The 19,497-nt window shown below is 49.3% G+C and overlaps 1 protein-coding gene across 2 annotated transcripts in view; it reads right to left on the reverse strand.

Annotated features, from left to right (window-relative positions):
• TMEM260 (transmembrane protein 260) overlaps nucleotides 1-19,497 on the reverse strand; it is a 459,752-nt gene that overhangs the window by 265,911 nt on the left and 174,344 nt on the right. For both annotated transcript variants that reach the window (XM_085626148.1, XM_085626147.1), the window contains one exon: nucleotides 10,621-10,798. In XM_085626148.1, coding sequence (XP_085482274.1) covers nucleotides 10,621-10,798 — 178 coding nt within the window. The remainder of the gene's footprint in view (nucleotides 1-10,620; nucleotides 10,799-19,497) is intronic.

Here is a 19,497-nt window from a genome sequence, read left to right on the forward strand (position 1 = left end):
AAGGCAAGAGAACATGTGCAACTTATTCACATCTGACACCTCACCGGAGACAAGCTACCTCCTCCCGTTTAAGCTATTTGTGGATTTTCTCTATGTTACGATGGAAAAAATAAAGGGTGCCTTAATTCCCCATCATGTTTGGCCACTATTGGGATACCAAGTGTTTTAAATAAAGAAGACCAGCAGCTTCATCCTAGATCTATTTGCTCCCTTCTAATCGGACAACCTTTATTGCTAATTTAGGTGGGTCATCCTGGCAATGTCTGAAAAACCTCTCTAATGTTCAACATATCTGCAAGACTTCCAGCTGGGATAGTTGTAACATGAACAGATGTGCCTGCCAAGATATCCCCTAAATGTTAGCCTTCCGAAAGTTGCACATTCGAAGTGATTTGAAAAATTCTATCTTGTAAATGCAGTAGAGGGCAAATTTGAGTGGAAGATTTCCACACCCCTGGAGAGCTGAAAAAACTTTGGTACAAGTGACGTGTCCTAAAGAACAAGTTACTTACCTTCGGTAACGATGTATCTGTAAGAAGCATTAGTTAGTTGGATTCCTCACCTTAGAATATCCCCAGGCGTCAGGCTGGATCCGGAAAGATTTTTGTAGCAATACCCCTTGCGTGTCGCTAGGCGTCGTCTGCGGCTCCGCGTCAGTCGTTGGCACCGGAATGACGTAGTCAGAGTACTTAGACGCCGCCCTCGCTCGCGCGCTGACGTCAGTTCTTGTACATAGCTTTCCGCGCCAGGAACGCAGAGCCATGCAAGAGACCGACACTGGTGCCAAAAAATCTAGGGCCCTGAAAAGGATAACCTTAACCCTAGATGTCAGTTCGCAGAACGGGGAGGATGGGTGGGTCGGTGAGGAATCTAACTAACTAATGTTTCTTACAGATACATCGTTACCGAAGGTAAGTAACTTGTTCATCTGAAAGAAACACGTTAGTTAGATTCCTCACCTTAGAGTAGATACCCCAGCAATACCAACCCTGGTGGTGGGTCTGCGAACCAAGATCACACCAGAAAGTCCTAGAGAACAGAACGGCCAAAGTAGTCATCTCTCCAGACTGTCCAGGCAATAGTGCTTGGCAGACGTGTGCACTTCAGCTTCAAAAAGAACACTGTCCACCACCACCCGAAGCAGGTTCCCCACAGGAACTGGAGCAAGATCACCGTCGACCAGCTCGCCACCTCCCTCAGCCAGAACCCACCTGTCAGGACAACGGACCCTAACACAGCAGCCCTCAACCTCACTCAGTGGCTGACCTCCTGTGCAGACGACCTCGCCCCACTGAAGAACCCACTCACCAGGCACAGAAGCAAGAAGGCCCCCTGGTTCACCGACGAACTCAAGAACTCCAAGAAGGCCTGCCGCACCCTCGAGAAGGCCTGGCTCCTCGACAAGACCGCCGACAACATGACCGCCCTCAAACTCGCTACCCGCAGACACCACCAGCTCATCCGCACCACCAAGAAGAAATCTCTGAAGGAACGACTGGCCAAGAACGCCCATGACAGCAAGGAGCTCTTCAACATCGTCAAGGAGTTCTCTAACCCAAGCACCGGCAACAACGACATCACTCCCTCACAGGAGCTCTGCGACTCCCTCGCCTCGTACTTCCACTGCAAGATCGCCAACATCCACAACAGCTTCGGCGTTTCACCCCCGCACCCATCGGTCGAACCTACGCACCCCGCCGCCATCCTCCAGACATGGACCAAGGTGACCCCCGAAGACACAACACGCATGATGAACACCATCCACTCAGGATCGCCGACAGACCCGTGCCCCCACCTTGTCTTCAACAAGGCCGCCTCTACCATCGCACCCCACCTCCGAGACATCATCAACACCTCCTTCGACACAGCCACCTTCCCGGAAAGCTGAAAGCACGCCGAGCTCAGCGCTCTGCTGAAGAAACCAACAGCGGACCCGACCGACCTCAAGAACTTCCGCCCCATCTCGCTCCTTCCCTTCCCCGCCAAAGTCATCGAGAAGGTCGTCAACAAGCAACTGGCCGCCTTCCTCGAGTCGAACGGATTCCTCGACCCATCACAGTCCGGATTCAGAGCCAACCACAGCACCGAGACCGCCCTCATCGCAGCCACCGACGACATCCGAGCCCTGATTGACAACGGTGAAACAGCGGCACTCATCCTCCTAGACCTCTCCGCAGCATTTGACACTGTCTGCCACCGCACCCTAGTCCAACGCCTCAAGGACACCGGCATCCAAGGGACGGCCCTGGAATGGATCATCTCATACCTCTCCGGCAGAACACAGAGAGTACGCCTCCCTCCTTTCCTCTCTGAGGCCACCGGAGTCATCTGCGGCGTCCCGCAAGGATCATCGCTCAGCCCCACTCTCTTCAACATCTACATGAAACCCCTCGCTGCCATCGCACGCCAACACAACCTCAACATCATCTCCTACGCCGATGACACCCAGCTGATTCTCTCCCTCACCAGAGACCCCGACACCACCAAAACCAGCCTACACGAAGGGATGAAAGACATCGCCAAATGGATGGACATCAGCCGCCTGAAATTGAACACGGACAAGACAGAAGTCCTCATCCTGGGACCATCGCCCTCCGCATGGGACGACTCCTGGTGGCCCCCGGCCCTAGGCACCGCACCCAAGCCTACGGACCACGCACGCAACTTGGGCGTCATCCTGGACTCCTCCCTATCTATGACCAGACAAGTCAACGCCGTATCCTCAGCCTGCTTCCACAACCTTCGCATGCTCCGTAAGATCTTCCGCTGGATCCCGACCGAGACCAGGAAGACGGTCACCCAGGCCCTCATCACCAGCAGACTAGACTACGGAAACACCCTCTACGCCGGTACAACAGCCAAGCTTCAGAAAAGACTTCAACGTATCCAGAACGCCTCCGCCCGACTCATCCTGGACGTCCCCCGACGCAGCCACATCTCGAGCCATCTGAGAGACCTGCACTGGCTCCCCGTCAACAAGAGGATCACGTTCAGACTCCTCACCCACGCACACAAATCCCTCCACGACCTTGGCCCAAGATACCTCAACGACCGCCTGACCTTCTACACGCCCACCCGCCAGCTACGATCCGCAAACCTCGCCCTCGCCGTCGTCCCTCGCATCCAGAGAACCACCGCCGGAGGAAGATCCTTCTCCTACCTGGCGGCTAAGACATGGAACTCCCTGCCCGTCCACCTGCGACTTACCCCGGACCACCTCGCCTTCAGGAGACAGCTCAAGACCTGGCTGTTCAAGCAGTAGCAGACCCCCTCCCTCATGCGCCTTGAGACCCTTCCGGGTGAGTAGTGCGCAATACAAATTTCTTGATTGATTGATTGATTGATTGCAGTGAAGCCCACGTCGCCGCCTGACAGATGTCCCGCAAGGGAACTCCCCGGCCCAGGGCAGTAGTAGCCGCTGTGGCCCGGGTGGAATGGGCCCTCAACCCAACAGGAGGGTCCTTTTTTGCCAAGGAGTAACAAAGTTTAATACACAACACGACCCACCGTGAGATGGTCCGTTTGTGTACCGCTTTTCCCTTCTTAGCTCCTACGTATCCAACAAAAAGTTGGTCGTCCACCCGGAACTGTTTGGTGCGGTCCAAATAAAAGGACAGTGCCCGTTTTGGGTCCAGACGGTGGAGCCTCTCTTCCTCTTTTGAAGGAGGCGGAAAGAAGGTGGGCAACGTGACAGATTGCCCGATGTGAAAGGGGGTCACCACTTTCGGTAGAAAAGAAGGACGAGGCCGGAGGACAACCTTGTCCGGATGAACAGAAAACAAGGGAGGCTTAGATGACAGAGCCTGGCGCTCACTCACCCGTCTAGCCGAGGTGATAGCTACCAGGAAAGCAGTTTTCAGGGTCAGAAGACGAATGGGACAATTGTGAAGAGGCTCAAAAGGAGCGCACATCAGAAAAGTCAGATCAAGACTCAAGTCCCACTGAGGCATTACGAAGGGGACAGGAGGGAACATGTGAGTAATGCCTTTGAGAAAACAGGAAACAACAGGGGACTTGAAAAGAGAAGGCTGATCAGGAAGCCGTAAGAAGGCAGAGATTGCAGCAAGATAACCTTTCAAGGTGCCCAAAGCAGAGCCCTGCTGGGCCAAAGAAAGAAGAAAGAGTAGAACCTCAGAAAGAGGGGCGGAAAGGGGATCCACAGCCTTTGCTGTGCACCATGCCACAAATTTGTTCCACCGGCAGGCGTATACCGTCTTTGTGGAGGGACGCCTGGCTGCCAGAATGACATCACAGACTTCAGGAGGCAAGTCAAATGACATCAACTGCCGCCGCTCAATATCCACGCATGGAGGTGGAGGCTGGACAGGTTCGGGTGGAGGACCGTCCCCTGCTGCTGCGACAGAAGGTCCTCCTGAAGAGGCAGTCGTATCGGGGGATCGATTGAAATACTGAGTAGCTCGGGATACCAGAACCTTCGTGCCCAATCCGGAGCCACTAAGATAACTTGGGCCCGGTCGCGCCTGATCTTCTTCAGCACTCTGGGCAGAAGTGGTATAGGCGGAAAGGCGTACAACAGACTGCAACTCCACTCGCGACGAAAAGCGTCTCCGAGCGAGTGCTGCCTTGGAAATTCCAACGTGCAGAACTGCTGACATTGTGCGTTCTCTTCGGTGGCAAATAGATCTAACCAAGGCTCTCCCCACTGCAGAAGGAGACCTTGAGCCACGTCCGAGTTCAGACGCCATTCGTGATCCATCATGCACCGGCGGCTGGCGTTCAGAGAGCCCGCCAGATGTTGAACCACCAGGGTGATTCCCTGATGTTCCAGCCATGTCCAGTGGCGCAGAGCCTCCTGACAAAGGGTCCACGACCCCACCCCGCCCTGTTTGTTGCAATACCACATGGCGGTGGTGTTGTTCGTGAACACCTGCATGACACTTCCCCGGACAGAGGGAAGGAAGGCTTTCAGTGCAAGCCGGATCGCTCTCAGCTCCAAAAGGTTGATATGGAGTTGAGCCTCCGCCAGAGACCTCTGATCTCCGCCTCTCCCATGTGGCCCCCCCCCCCCCCCATCCCAGGAGGGATGCGTCCGTCACTACTACGTGCTCCGGTTGGGGTAGGGAGTGGCATCTGCCGCTGACCCAATCGCGGTCCGTGAGCCACCACTGCAACTGTTTCGCAGTGCCCTCCGAGATCAAGACGTGGTCGGACAGGTTGCCTCGATGCTGGGCCCACTGAAACTTCAGGTCCCACTGCAGAGCCCGCATTCGCCACCTGGCGTAATGCACCAACAGGATGCAGGTGGCCATCAGCCCCAGAAGCCGCAGCACCAACCTGACCGAAACCCAGGATAGAGGCCGAAAGATGGGAATCAGAGCCTGAATATCCCGGACCCGCTGTTCTGGAGTATAAGCCCGGAACTGCGCCGAATCGAGAACCGCTCCGATGAAGAGGAGCTTCTGGGAGGGACTCAGGTGTGACTTCGGAACGTTGATGGAGAACCCCAGTAAATGCAGGAGGTCGGCCGTAGTCTGGAGGTGGGAGCCGACCTGCTGGGGCGAGCCCGCCTTCAACAGCCAGTCGTCGAGATAGGGGAAGACTGGAACCCCAGATCTGCGCAGATGAGCTGCGACCACCGCCATCACTTTTGTGAACACCCGAGGGGCACTGGTGAGGCCGAAGGGGAGCACGGTGAACTGAAAGTGCTCCTGACCTACCGTGAACCGCAGGTAACGCCGGTGGGCCGGCAGGACGGGGATGTGAAAATAGGCGTCCTGCAAGTCCAACGCTACCATCCAGTCTCCAGGGTCGAGGGCAGCCAGAACCTGAGCTAAAGTTAGCATCTTGAACCATTCCTTCCGGAGGAAGGTGTTGACGCTCCTGAGGTCCAAGATAGGGCGTAGGCCCCCTTTGCCCTTCTTGGGAACCAGAAAGTAGTGGGAATAGCAACCACAGCCTACTTCTGGACCATGAACGCGCTCGACGGCCTCTTTGGCCAAGAGGGCCGTAACTTCCTCCCGCAGAAGATTCAAGTGAAGGGGTCGTCTCGAAGGGGAGGGAGTAGCCCCTTCGAACGATTTGCAGCACCCACCTGACCGACGTGATGGAGCGCCAGTGGAGCAGGTGATGGCGAACTCTGCCGCCCACTGGCGTGGAATGGGCCTGAAAGCTCGGACTAGGAGGGCTTTGAGGCGGATGCTGCCGGGGTGGATGTGGACTGACCGTGTTGTCCTCTAGAACAGCCACGGCGGAACCCACGTCCGCGACCGCGTGCAGGTTGGTTTTGCGGCCGGTGGCTAGGCGGACGTGAGGAGGCGCCCCTTCCTTGGCCACGAAAGGGGCAAAAGGCTGAAGTGTGCGGCCGTGGGGCCGAGAGACCCAAGGACGTGGCCGTAGCCCGGGAGTCCTTAAAACGAGCCAGCGCACTATCCGCCTTCTCACCAAAAAGGCGAGCGCCATGATGTCCAGAGTACCATGAGGGTACTCTGGACATCCCCCGAAAAAGACGTGGACCTCAACCAGGCGTGGCGCCGGAGCGCCACCGTGGTGGAAATCGCCCTCCCCAGCGAGTCCGTGGTGTCAAGTCCACACCGTATGGCATGTCGCGCTGCATCTCGCCCGTCAGCAAGTGCCTGGGAGAGACGTGTCCGGGCCTCCTCAGGACACAGTGGCAGCACGTCCTCCACCGCATCCCACAGAGAGTGGGAGAAACAGTCCAAGAGGCAAGCAGTGTTCAAAGACCGCAGGCCCAAACTCAGGGAAGAGAACAGTTTCTTTCTGAACTGTTCCAGCCTCTTGGATTCCCGATCCGGAGGAGCGGACGGGAAGGAGGATTGGGAAGTGGAGGCCTGGATAACCAGGCTCTCGGGGGTGGGGTGTTAGGACAGGAAACTGGGGTTGCCCGGAGCAGGGCGGTGGCACCGGGCCACGTTCCGATCCACAGGAGGAACTTTGGAGGGCTTGGACCAAGTGCCCTGCAGAACGTCGATGAGGGCCTCATTGAACTGCAGCAGAGGCTCTGTGGAGCTTGCTGACGGTTGAAGCACCTCTGTGAGGATATTAGTCCTCACAGTCACAGCAGGCAACTCGAGCCCCAGGGCTTCGGCCGCCTTGCGCAGCACCACTGAAAAAGCTGCACCTTCCTCCGAAGCCACAGTCGGAGGAGAGATGAAGCCAGCGTCCGGCGAAGTGTCCAGACCACTGGCATCCCCCAGTTTGTCTGCCCAGTCCTGTGAAAGTTGACCCTGGAGGGCCATAGGGTCCTCAGACCCCTCCCAGTCGCCCCAGTCATCTGATTCCTGATAAACAGGAGGAACGATCGGAGCCGGATGGTAGATGAAACGCTCATCCATCGGCGTCGGGGGCGGCGCCGTGCCGGCGTCGGGTCCGGACAGGGGCTAAACCGGGGAACAGCGTCGTCCGGAGACGGCGCTGGCAGAGGAGGCGTCGTGAGGTCGACCGGCGCCGACAGAGATCCAGGCCTGGATTCCTCAGGGACCTGCGGCGTCGGGACCGAAGTCGTCGACGGCACCGGGGCCGGAGCCGCCGGCACGCAAGGTCGCCCAGTCGAGCCTGCGGGGCCAGAAGGCGCGCCGGCAGGCGTTGACGGCGGAGCCAGGCCCCTCATGGCCGAGAGGAAGGCACTGACCTCCGCCGGAGTCGTGTCAGTCCCAGGGACCAGCGGGTATGGAGACGGACACGGCTCCTGCGGCTCCGACGGAGCCGCGGGGGTGGGACCACCCTGACCCTCGGCCGAGTCGCGCGAGGGGAGTCCGAAGAGAGGTGTCGCCTCTTGGACTTCTTTGATCGCTTTGACTTACCCGAAGACTTCGAGCCCGATGAGCGATGATGGTGACTGCGGATCCGCGACCGGTCCTTGGACCTCCTCCTGGACCGGGACCGTGAGCGGCGTGGAGCCGAGTGCCGAAGCTCGAGAAGCTTACGGGAACGCTCCCGCCTAGCCTTCGAGGCCAAGGCCTGACAATCGGGGCACGACTCCGCGTCGTGGTCGGCCCCCAGGCAGTAAAGGCACCGGCGATGGTGGTCCGTCACCGACATCAGTCGATGACAGGAGTCACAGGCTTTAAATCCAGGCATCCTACCGGCACCAGAGTCGAGTCCACAGAAGACCAAAAAGAGTCAAAAAGTTTAGTCAAAAATTGACTAAGGGGTAAGCTCTTCCCGGATTGGCGCTGTCTGGCGCGGAAAAAAAGAAGAAGTGACGTCAGCGCGCGAGGGCGGCGTCTAAGTACTCCGACGACGTCATTCCGGAGCACGACGCCAACGACAGACGCGGAGCCACAGACGACGCCTAGCGATGCGCAAGGGGTATTGCTACAAAAATCTTTCCGGATCCAGCCCGACGCCTGGGGATATTCTAAGGTGAGGAATCTAACTAACGTGTTTCTTTCAGATATGATAGTGTAACATGACGAGATTGGATGCCAGGGAATATTTTTTCATTACACCAAATTTTTAAACATGTCAAAGCAAATATTCACCTCCTTAAAGAACCACAGATCTACTAATTCAACACCAAAGCTACTTTAGAGGTTCTAGGAAGATATCAAAGAAGGTTTTAATATCATGATAATCCATTAAAATCATCAATTTAGCTAATTCTGGAGGTGTCCCATCCCCTGATCGATGGTAATTTTAAAGCGGAATACTCTTCGTGGGTATGTATATCTCTCCTGAATTCTCCAGATTGTTACACTCTCTTGCATAGTTTATAGGCTTGATTTGATGGTTAAGGCTTTTTCTTGAGACATGGTAGTAAAGATCTTACTGTTTATTTAGTTTTTTCTCGATAATATAACATAACTGAGTTTAAAATAAAATTGGTAATAGTCTCCTGGTGCAGGTGCTGAATTTTAGCAATCGTGAAGAAATCTAACCCTGACTGGAATCATTCTGAAAAACTGCTCGTGTGGTCCGTGACAAGTACTGACAAACTACTTGTACGTCCACTGGCTGCACCTTTCCTCTCTGTGCTAGCCCTGGAATAGGCTATCATGCAGCCTTGTATGAAGGCTTTGCTATCATCTCACACTACAAGGTTGTGCAAGCAATTTATCAATTTGAAAAAAAGTATATTATTCTCTATAAATGGTACATAACTCAGTCTTTGAAGGATATTGTAAGGGCAGTTGACAATCTACATAATTCAGTATGGAGCAGCAAGAGTATTTTTGCCAATCTTAAGATATTTCCATGAGCAGACCTGCAATCTTCTGTGAATCCCTAAAGGGCCTGCAATTTACTCAAAATGCAATATAAGGCACACATACAATATTTTTAGATTTGTGAATTTGTGTCACTAAATCCAAATCACTAAACACAAACCCACTGAACACTGAGGACCTTAGCTGAAGGCAATACGTTAGCACTGTGGAGAGAACCGTGAGATTTGGGTGCAAAAAATGAACAAGCACCCTTATGCATGCAATACTCCTGATGCAGGTTTTCTAACATTGACTTTTTCTCCAACCAATGTGGAATCACTTTTCGAAGAAAGCTGGGTCTCTTGGAATCTGGTTTTCTTCTCTGTTGCTGGATGTAGGCTCGGCTAAGCAATCCAGAAATGTAGACAAGGCTCCCGGTTGCAAACAGAATAGGTTAGGCAGACCTTCTCAGCTCCCCACCGGCACGACATAGCTCCAAAACCATGCATGTGAAAAACAATGCTTCTTGAAGAACAAAGCTACTACACCTTTATCACAACCATCATTCCCAGAGCCAACGCAACACAGAAAGTGATTTCTATAACCTTGTGCACACATCAAAGCACCAGAGCTACATAGCTGTCAATACAGTGTTCTCCAACAGTACCATGATGCAAGCCACATCCCGTCAGTCATTCGGTTGGTTTGAAATGCGTCTGACCAAACCACACTCAAGACAATTAAAGCTCGCAATTCACAGGAACATAGACAGCCGATGGACACACTCAATTAAACACTCCGGCAACAAAGCTGCATAGTTCCCAACAACAAAGCGGAACACAAACCCTTGGACAACGAATAACCAATCTTACTTGCTAACCAATATAAGGAGAAACGTCCAACAGCTTAGTCACTCAAACCCAAAACAATGGATCACATACTATAAATGCCCCATAACAATGCACTACACAGAACATACACAGACCAGGCAAAACGACAACAAACCAACTTGAGTCTTACTTAACTCCTGACATTGTGAAAGTCCTAAAAAGCACATGGCAGATTGTTGAGAGCACTGTAGATAGATATAGGGCTACAATAGTGGCAGAAATGTGTTACACAAATGAAGGTAGCAGAACCAACATGCGTTAGGAATGCATGTTCCGTCTGCGGAAGTAAAAGAAAATATTGTTCTAAATTAAATAATTAAAGATACTGGACTATGAACTAAATCATGCTCAAAATACAAAAAAAAACCAAATTAGATATTTGACAGCATTCGCAGGAAATGTCACAGGTTGTGTTTAGGCACAGGACGCAGCCTGTAATTTTGCTATATCAGTCTGTAAAATATGCTACAATTTTTTTTTTTAATGAAAAAAAAATGCCTCAAGATTTATTTCAGGTTTTATTATTTGATTTTACAAATCAAGGAAGGCAAGATGAGAACTGACCAAGAAAACACATTTACAGTGGTTCCACCGACGCCAATTACCTTTGATCTCTCTTTTGCACTCCTTGCTTCATCGAACTGTACAGCGAGTGCCATCAGCACCCCAACAAACAGATTGTTGAGGCTGAAAACCTCCGCTGCAATGGACCACTGCCATGTGAGGCGAGAAAACGAAAACATCCCCGCAGCAAGGATTCCTGCAGCACACGAGCCAGAGAGCCTGCGAAGACAGATAACATAAAATCTTATTTTCAGCCAAAAACGGCCTACTTTACGGTCCCTCTTTTGCATAGCATCCGAAATCATATATAATTGCCTCCAAGTACACATATCGACCATCGGATGAGTTGCACATTATTTACCACATAAACATTTTGACTTGAAAGTCTATTAACCACTGACGCAGCAGCACGCCACCGAGCCCTCCACTGACTCCACACAGATATGCTCGTGAACAGTGGGCGCTAGAAAGCCAAGAATTACTGAATGGGAACAAACGGAATGTAGATTTTTCTGGTAACAGTGACGTACGCAAAATGGAGGGCTCGCCCTTCAGCCCTAAGTCTCCTTTACCTCGCAGGCCTTGGGCTGCTAAATGGGGGCCCTCTGATGGGTTGAGCTCCCCCGAAGGTTTAGGGGGGCCCTTGTACCGCATGGGCCTGCGCTATGCCCCTGCCAGATAAAAATACAGCAGGAAAGGTTCGCCTCCATGAAGGGCATGAGGCAAGCATTAGATTTAACTAACACACATTAATTGCCAAAGTTCAGCAGAAAATCCACTATATTACCCACAAACAATAAGAATTGCCATAAAAATAAGTAAGTGCAGCAGTCTCAACCGTTCCATGCGTTCAGGCAGCAGAATCTCTTTGTGGAGGTGATAAAGTCATTCTGGTCTTCTCACCGGGGACCCGCAAAAAATGAGTTTCACATTAATGCCCAGTGATTTTAGATGTGCCTTGACTCTTCCCACACAAAATCCCACACAAAAAACAACAGTTGATGGACAGAAGGCAGAACAATGTCATACATTCACCCCAGTACAGAGATCTGGGCCTAAATCCATCGTTTTTTTGTTCACCATGCCATTCCAGTTTGAACCCAGCCATATGCAAATCAGTCTTGACCCTGTGCCTCATGGGAACAGTCCAGCCCGAACTGCCAAGCCAGGTCCTCCCTGGACTGGAACCAAGCATCCTAGGACCAGTTTCGGGGTTTCACCCCTCTTCAGTCAGGATAGCTTGATTCCAGTGGCATGGAGAGCACGGGACTCACGTCTGAGCATACCCGTCCCACTCGGTGTGACAAATGCAAAAACAACAGTTGATGGACAGAATGCAGAACAATGTCATACATTCACCCCAGTACAGAGATCTGGGCCTAAATCCATCGTTTTTTTGCTCACCATGCCATTCCAGTTTTGCATGGTCCAAACTGGGATGGCATGGTGAGCAAAAAAACGATGGATTTAGGCCCAGATCTCTGTACTGGGGTGAATGTATGACATTTTTCTACATTCTGTCCATCAATAGTTCTTTTTGCATTTGACTCTTCCCACAGCACAATATTCACAACATGGACCGCAGACGTGGGACCGTGGTGTGGCACGGCGGTGAACGGGGTCATGACCAAAAAGTATGACACAATCGGGCAGTATCAATATCTTATTAATATATTAAGTATTATAGGAAATCATGACCGAGGGTGGCATAATGCCCATTACAGTATCTCCTTAAAAGAATCCATACTCTTCCATAACAGTAACTAGGAAAACTATACCTCGTGTTAGTACATTAAGCTAACATTATGCCCATCACATTATCATGATGGATTGGATTAATTTTAGATTCATTTTCTTCTGTTAAAAACATGAAAAGGATATACTTGTCTAGGGGAATACTCGTAGGGGCAAAAACAACACCTAAGACCACCAACATTTCTATTACTAATATGAAAGTCTCATGTCAATAAGCATCCACCATTTATAAAGTCATTATAAAGTAAGTGCCTGTCATTAGTAACTTCATGCTTTTCACGCCTTTCCTCCCCAATATTCTTCTGAGTCTATCACTTATTCCAGACCACTGATTGGATACTCTAACCGGATCCCTGTGCTGATTGGTGGAGATGTGGAGCGCTGCACTGTTTCAAAATCATGTACTCCATCTGCACAGCTTTAAACTGTCTGCTATATTAATAGTCAGTGTTAGGTGTGAAGGACCCCAGTAACCTGTAGAATCGGTTTTCTATTTCCAGCCTTAGAGTGACTTACTTTTTAAAGGGATGAGAGCATTTCACAGCCCCAAGTCACATGGCCATAGGTACGATGTGTCATCTATCAACTTATGTATCATTTAGGCGAGTTTCTTGTCTTGGGCGGGGAGCGAAGGGACGCTTCGGCTCCAGCTGGCCCGGCGGGCGGATAATGACAAGGCGCTGGATGCGGCAAGGGCGTGGGGAGCGTTGGTGGAGGGGCTCTGCTCTTTGGAGGAGTTGGATGAGGCGGACAGGGATCCCTTAGACGTTGACCGGATTGTGGGATCCGGGGAGGGGCCCTCTGGGACTGCTGGGGAGACTGCACCGGATGAGGCCACTTGAGTATACTTGGGAGGGGTCTGTGTCTGCACAATGTATTGAGGAGTGCTGGGAGGGTCAGGGTCGGAACAGGAAGTGTACATGGCGGGGGACATGGAGCCTCAGGCCCTCTGCGATCATTGCTGATGTCTTTTCCATTGCTTTGTGCTAGTTTGTTTTAGACCTCGGGATGCTTAATGGCTAAATTTAACAGGGGTTTGTGCGGGCACGCTGACAGAGGGGGGGGGGGGTGGGGGTAGAGAGGGAGGAAGGGGGGGGTTAGGGTAGTAAAAGTTGAAGAACTGGCTTCTCCGGATATGTGCATTGCTGATTTGGCCTCATATAAGATGCTACTGTATGTAACTGTGAGTTATTGATAAGACGGTTGGAAAACTCAATAAAATACTTTAAAAAAAAATCAACTGATGTATAATTTATGACCTTATTACCTATAAAATCCAAAGCCTGTGCCAGGTTAGTTTCATATCCGGAGACTAGCAACAACCTGTAAACTATACATTCTTGCATTATGTATGCAACGCCTATGGATTATGTTTTCATACGTTTACCAATGCAAACATTGGCTCCACATATATAATGCATTGGAAACATAGCTCTTATTCGCACTGCATCTTTATCAAGCATGCATTCTCAAGTGTGCCATGGGTACAAGAGTTTCATTGCATAATTTTTTTTCTTTCTGTGAACTACTACAAAAGGTCCTGATGCTGAAAGACAGAGGAACATGTTCAGTCGGGGAGCGAATCAGAAGGGCATTTAAACTGTAGCAGTGGAAGCTAGGCACATCCATGGGCTATTCTATCTAGGTTCTGTCCGTCAATGATATGCAGGACTGATATTACACTTCATAGAGTCTCAAGCCGTGCCCATGGGAGGCGGGAAAGGGCACCTGGTGTCCAATTACAGATGCCTTGGGGTCTATCGCCACACTCACCAAAGTCCAGGTTTCTCTGGGCTCCTAAGTGGGACAATGGCTGGAGAGGGCGCCAGTTCAACCTAGGTGTTCCTTAGATAGGAGTAGTGGCTTAGGTCTGTGTGCTAGAATATGCTACTCAAAGTAACACTTTTCCAGTGGGGGACAACCATGATTTTGGATACAACCAACAACAGGCACCTGGGGATCCACTAGCATCTGAACTATTGACGAGGACTGAGGCTTCTCCTGAACTGTGGACAACAGACTCCTGACCGCAGCTTCAACTGGAGATCTCTCCAGAGCTGTGTGATCTAGGATAGCGTTCCCCAAACTATGGGTTGTAGCATCCAATTTTCTGTAGGTTGGGAAACTACAAGCAATAAATAATGAAGCCTTTAAATTCTCTGTTAATCTTAACACATTTGCCAGTGCTTCAAGGACAGAGGGAAAAGACTTGGGATTTAAGAACAATGGGGCGATACTGGTGACTATGAAGGATGAATAAACCCATTTTCTAAATACTTCTCCAAGTATGTTTTAAGGTATTGATTCGCTGCCTCAGTTAATGCATAGATTCTGCTACCGGGTACAATTGCTCCTGGTTTTAATTCGATTTTATAGTCATACTCTCTGTGAGGAGTTAGTTTCTCTGTGTCTTTTTTTAATCAAAAACAATAGCTAGATCTTGAAATTCTGCAGGAATCTCTTTCAATTCCATAACACAAACTATGTTGGACTGTTGAGCTAATATGATGGCTGGCAAACTTACAGACTCTTACTATTCTGAAAACAATGTTTCTTGCAATAGTTTGAATTTATCTCCATAGTATGGTTTTCCCAATTAATGTTTGGACTGTGAGCTATTTTTAGCACCTAATAGTCCCATCTGGTGAGTAAAATTAGACTAGACTGGAACAGAACAGGTGTTCTGTTCATTCCGAAAGTAAATGAGCAATAAAGATGCCATTAGATCTTGTTTTTATCTTGACACATTTGCTGTCTGTTCAAGGAAAGAGATCAAATGTCAGTCTCTATTTTAACTAATTGCTGCTTGGAAAATGAGGTTTATTTTTGTCTCTCTTACTAGAGTTAGAGGTTTTTGTCAAGTGAGCTGTCTGCTATTTTTCTCGATTCACATAATATTTAAATAAATAGCCTGTGAATTCTTATTAGATATATTTCAAAATATATCAGGAATTACAAAAAAACATGTTTTTGTAATTAAGAAGTGTCATGAAAACAAAAAGTTGAATAGGAGCAAAACAAACTAGAACACTTTACTTGGTGATGTGCAAATGACACATATTTGCAGAAACTTTATTACCAAACATTATTGTTTTTAAACTATATAGTTTTATCAGTAAAGCCATGTGTCAGTGGGAAAGTTAGTGGCCATTTCAATGTAAAATCTGCCGAGTACAAATGACAGTGTGCTGCCGCTTCATGCTTTAGTTGTGTACTTATTAAAAGTGATCGTTTTTAAACATAATTTTGAGAAACATTCCTGCCCCACTGAGATAAAATTGCTGTTAATGAACTAAGAGGCAAGTCAGGGGTCATGTATATCCTATATGTGGCTAGATTTGTATTATATATGGAAACAAAGTTTAGTCTATTAAATCAAACAAAAGAGTTTTTTGTACAACAGACACACTTGAAGGTGCTCTCATAGGTGATACTGAAATAAATGGCGGCTGAATGAATTAAATTTGCCCACGATCACATTTGAAACCGGTTTATGGGTCAAGAGCATTACAGATAGGTCAAGTAGATTATTTAAGTCACTAGACCTGCAGTGCTAGTAACATTTTAATGATTTTTTTGAGGCCTGGTTTGTCTCCTGCGTGATGGGCTCAGAGGTTAGGTTGTTTCCATTCACAACTCTTAACTGATTCAAAGATCTCCTTCTGTATGAAACGCATTTCCATTCTCTTTGCATATTTTAAATAAAAAAATAACCGGTGGCCCCTGAGTGTATCATAACAGACACTTCTTTCATCTCAGTATTTCTAAACCTGAGAGTTAACGATAAAATAAGATGCGGAGCAACAGATTGAATGATATTTACAACTTGCTGAGCTTCTGGAGTTGTCTCTATATGATGGGACCGGTCTTTTCCCGAAAGACTAGACTTGGGTTTCTTCAGATATTTTCTCACAAAATGCTCAGAATTTCCACAGTGCAGTAAAAAATAATAAGAAAATAGATGGGTGACCCAGATAGACACAGACGATGGCCAAACACATACAACGCCCATGGGGATAGCCGATGCCTTCGCTCGTTATTACGAGGCCTTCTACGCAAAGCATCCCCTGGTGGAGCCGCCGTAAATAGAGAGATACCTAGAGACAGTAGAGATCCCCAGGATGGAAACTGAGGAAGTTCAAATACTGGAAGAAGAGATAACACTCGAGGAGGTTAGAGACGCCATTAGCCATTTGAAAACTGGGAAAGCTCCAGGTCCAAATGGACTACCACCCAAACTCTTTAAACAAAACGCGGCGTTATTAAGCGTGCATCTCTTGAATTTGTTCTTAGAAGCGCAAACGGTGGGCAGACTCCCAAGAGATCTTCGATCAGCCACAATAGTGATACTGCCCAAGAAGGATAGGCCACCCCAGAAATGTAGCTCCTATCGACCCATCTCTCTCCTCAATACAGAAACGAAAATACTAGCCCGAGTATTAACCAGCAGGCTTACCGAAGTCATATCCAGCCTTATCCATTGCGACCAATCCGGCTTCATGCCCAAGAGATCCACAAGAATATACCTATGGAGGCTACATAATTGGCTAGAAGTAGCAAGTAACAGAGCGGACCCTCATCTAATACTATCACTTGATGCGGAAAAGGCATTTAACACCGTTCACTGGCCCCTTCTCATGTCAACCCTAGAAAAATTAGGAATCTGCCCTATACTTAGGCAATGGATAATTATTTTGTATGAGCAGCCAATGGCCCGGGTACGGGTAAATGGAGTAGTGTAAGGGAAATTCCCAATAGAGCGCGGGACACGACAGGGATGCCCCCGGTCTCCCCTCCTTTTTGCTGTCGTTTTGGAGACCCTTGCGTGCGTAATTTGAGCACATCCGGACAGGACAGGTTTCCGCAGGGAGGAAAATGGGACCATGGATTAACGCATATTACTATATGCGGACGATATCCTTCTCTATGTCACAAACCCCAGGGAGACACTCCCGAGCATTCTGGATAGCTCTGAGTGCTACGCCAAACATGACGGATACAAAATTAACTGGGAGAAATCCGGTCTCTATCCAGCAAAACAAGGTTGGGGATCTTTCAAGCATACAAGCCAGCTTCAAGTAGAGAATGACAGAATAAAGTACTTGGGCATATACGTCACCACTAATAAAACGGAAGCCCTAAACCGCAACCTCTATAGAGATCTCAAAGAGTTTAGCACCAACATAGAAAGATGGAGAATGCTGCCTTTGACACTACTAGGCATAGCGGCACTATACATCGCATCGCAAGTAAACCGGACAGGACGCTGCCTGTGAACTGTTGTTTGGTTGTCCCAGGAGGGGCTTACCTTGCCGCTTGCTATCTGGTGAGAGGGGTTTCTACGAGGAGAGGAGAGCAGAAGCTTCACGGGACTCAGGTCCCCAGCAGCCCCTGCGGCGCAACACCTGTGCTTTCCCCCGCCCACTCGCCTTATTTAAATATTGCTTGCGACAGCTACGCGGAACGCGAGCGGAACGCGCCGGACGAAGCCCGGACAAAGGGCGGACAGTCTGTGACAGTCCGGGACAGGAGGGGGCTGGAGGGGGCTGTGGTCTTCCTGATTCGTCTAGAGGTATTAGCTGGGCTGTGTACATATTGTTGTGTGTTGGGATTGCAGCACGAAAGCCGATAATACGTAAGGGTTGGCAATTGCTTGTGATTTGTGCCTAAACTATTGTAGGGCTGTATCAGTTTTACCCATGTCAAAAGCTAAACCTATTTCGGTAAAATCAACCATGGATAATTATCTTGTGAAAATGGTTGACAAGATAAACCAGGAGCGGAGAAAGTCATTGGGGCGGCCAGAAATCGTTGACCCTACCGCGTCAAATATCAACTCCCCTACTCCTTCAGCCGTTCTTAATCAGGATGTAAGCAATGAGCTTAATGAGTCTAATCATGATATAGATGGCACTACTGTGGTTGCCTCCTTAGAAGGAAATAGCCCCGCTGACTCCTCTCCCGAGGATCTATTATGTATACCAGATCCATTGACTGTCACTCCGACGGTTACAACATCACAGAGAGTATTACGTTCTAGTCGGACCCATAATAAGAATGTACATTCTAAAAGCGGGGGGGGTGCGATCATCTAAGAGAGCTGATCTCTTACTTACCAACTCCGCTCGTGACTCCACTGTATTGCAGGATAGTAATCCGGTCACCATAGACAGACAGTTGGACCTTTTAATCAGCATGATTGATGCCAAGTTTGATCTATTAATTAGACCATTATTGAACAAACTTGATATGGTAGCCAATGAAGTGGCCAGACTTGGAGGCCTGTTAGAATCACACTTTGAGGCCAGTACTGGCACCAAAGCAAATGATGAGGCCTTAGAAAATAGTCATGTTCTCCGACAGGTCTCTAAGGTTGCTAAACCAACGGTCAAGATTAACCCCCCCAACACTTCATATGGAGAACACGGTGAGGAGAGAAGTAATGCTCTAGACTCCTTGCAGACCCCAGGACAACATAAATTGTCAGGTACCCCTGTCGTCGAGAACCAGCCAGCACCTAGTGTAAAAAATTCTGGTATCTCCAGGCCTGATTTGCCCCCAGCTTGTGCTCCATTTGTGGCAGTCCTTACCAATGTCCCACCAGTTATTGAGACAGGTCGTAATTATAGTGAAACCCATTCTTCTTTGAAAAACAAAACTGTGGATTGGCTGCATCGGGAATGCGGCTTCCCAGTTGTTTTAGCAAAGGATATATTAAGTACAAGAAGAGTTAACTGGATTGGGAGTTCGCGTAAGACCTGTGGGGGTGATTGTATTGTAGTTAACTTTCGAAGTCCTCATCTTGTATCTACAGCCTTGTTAAGAGCACAATCATCCCCCTCACGGGACCAAGGGATATCTCTCCGGCCTTTAGGGTATTTCTATAGGCACTTTAATTCCCATTCTAATATTGCACATTTTGGGACAAGAGAAGGAGATATAAATATCTTCCCTGGATCTACTATTACTATGTCAAACCGATTTGAAGCACTGAGCAGGCTGGATTGTAATGATTGACTGGTGCCAGTCCAGTTTAAACTAGCAGACGTTGTTGACGCCGTTGGAGGCACGGGAGGGGACGTTATTCCGAGGGTGCTAGACACAGTAGATGTCAGTGAGAATGTTAACCCCTCGGATACTACCAGCGGGAAGCCCAGTTGCTG

Source organism: Triturus cristatus, chromosome 9, assembly GCF_964204655.1.
Source record: "Triturus cristatus chromosome 9, aTriCri1.1, whole genome shotgun sequence".
NCBI lineage: Eukaryota > Metazoa > Chordata > Amphibia > Caudata > Salamandridae > Triturus > Triturus cristatus.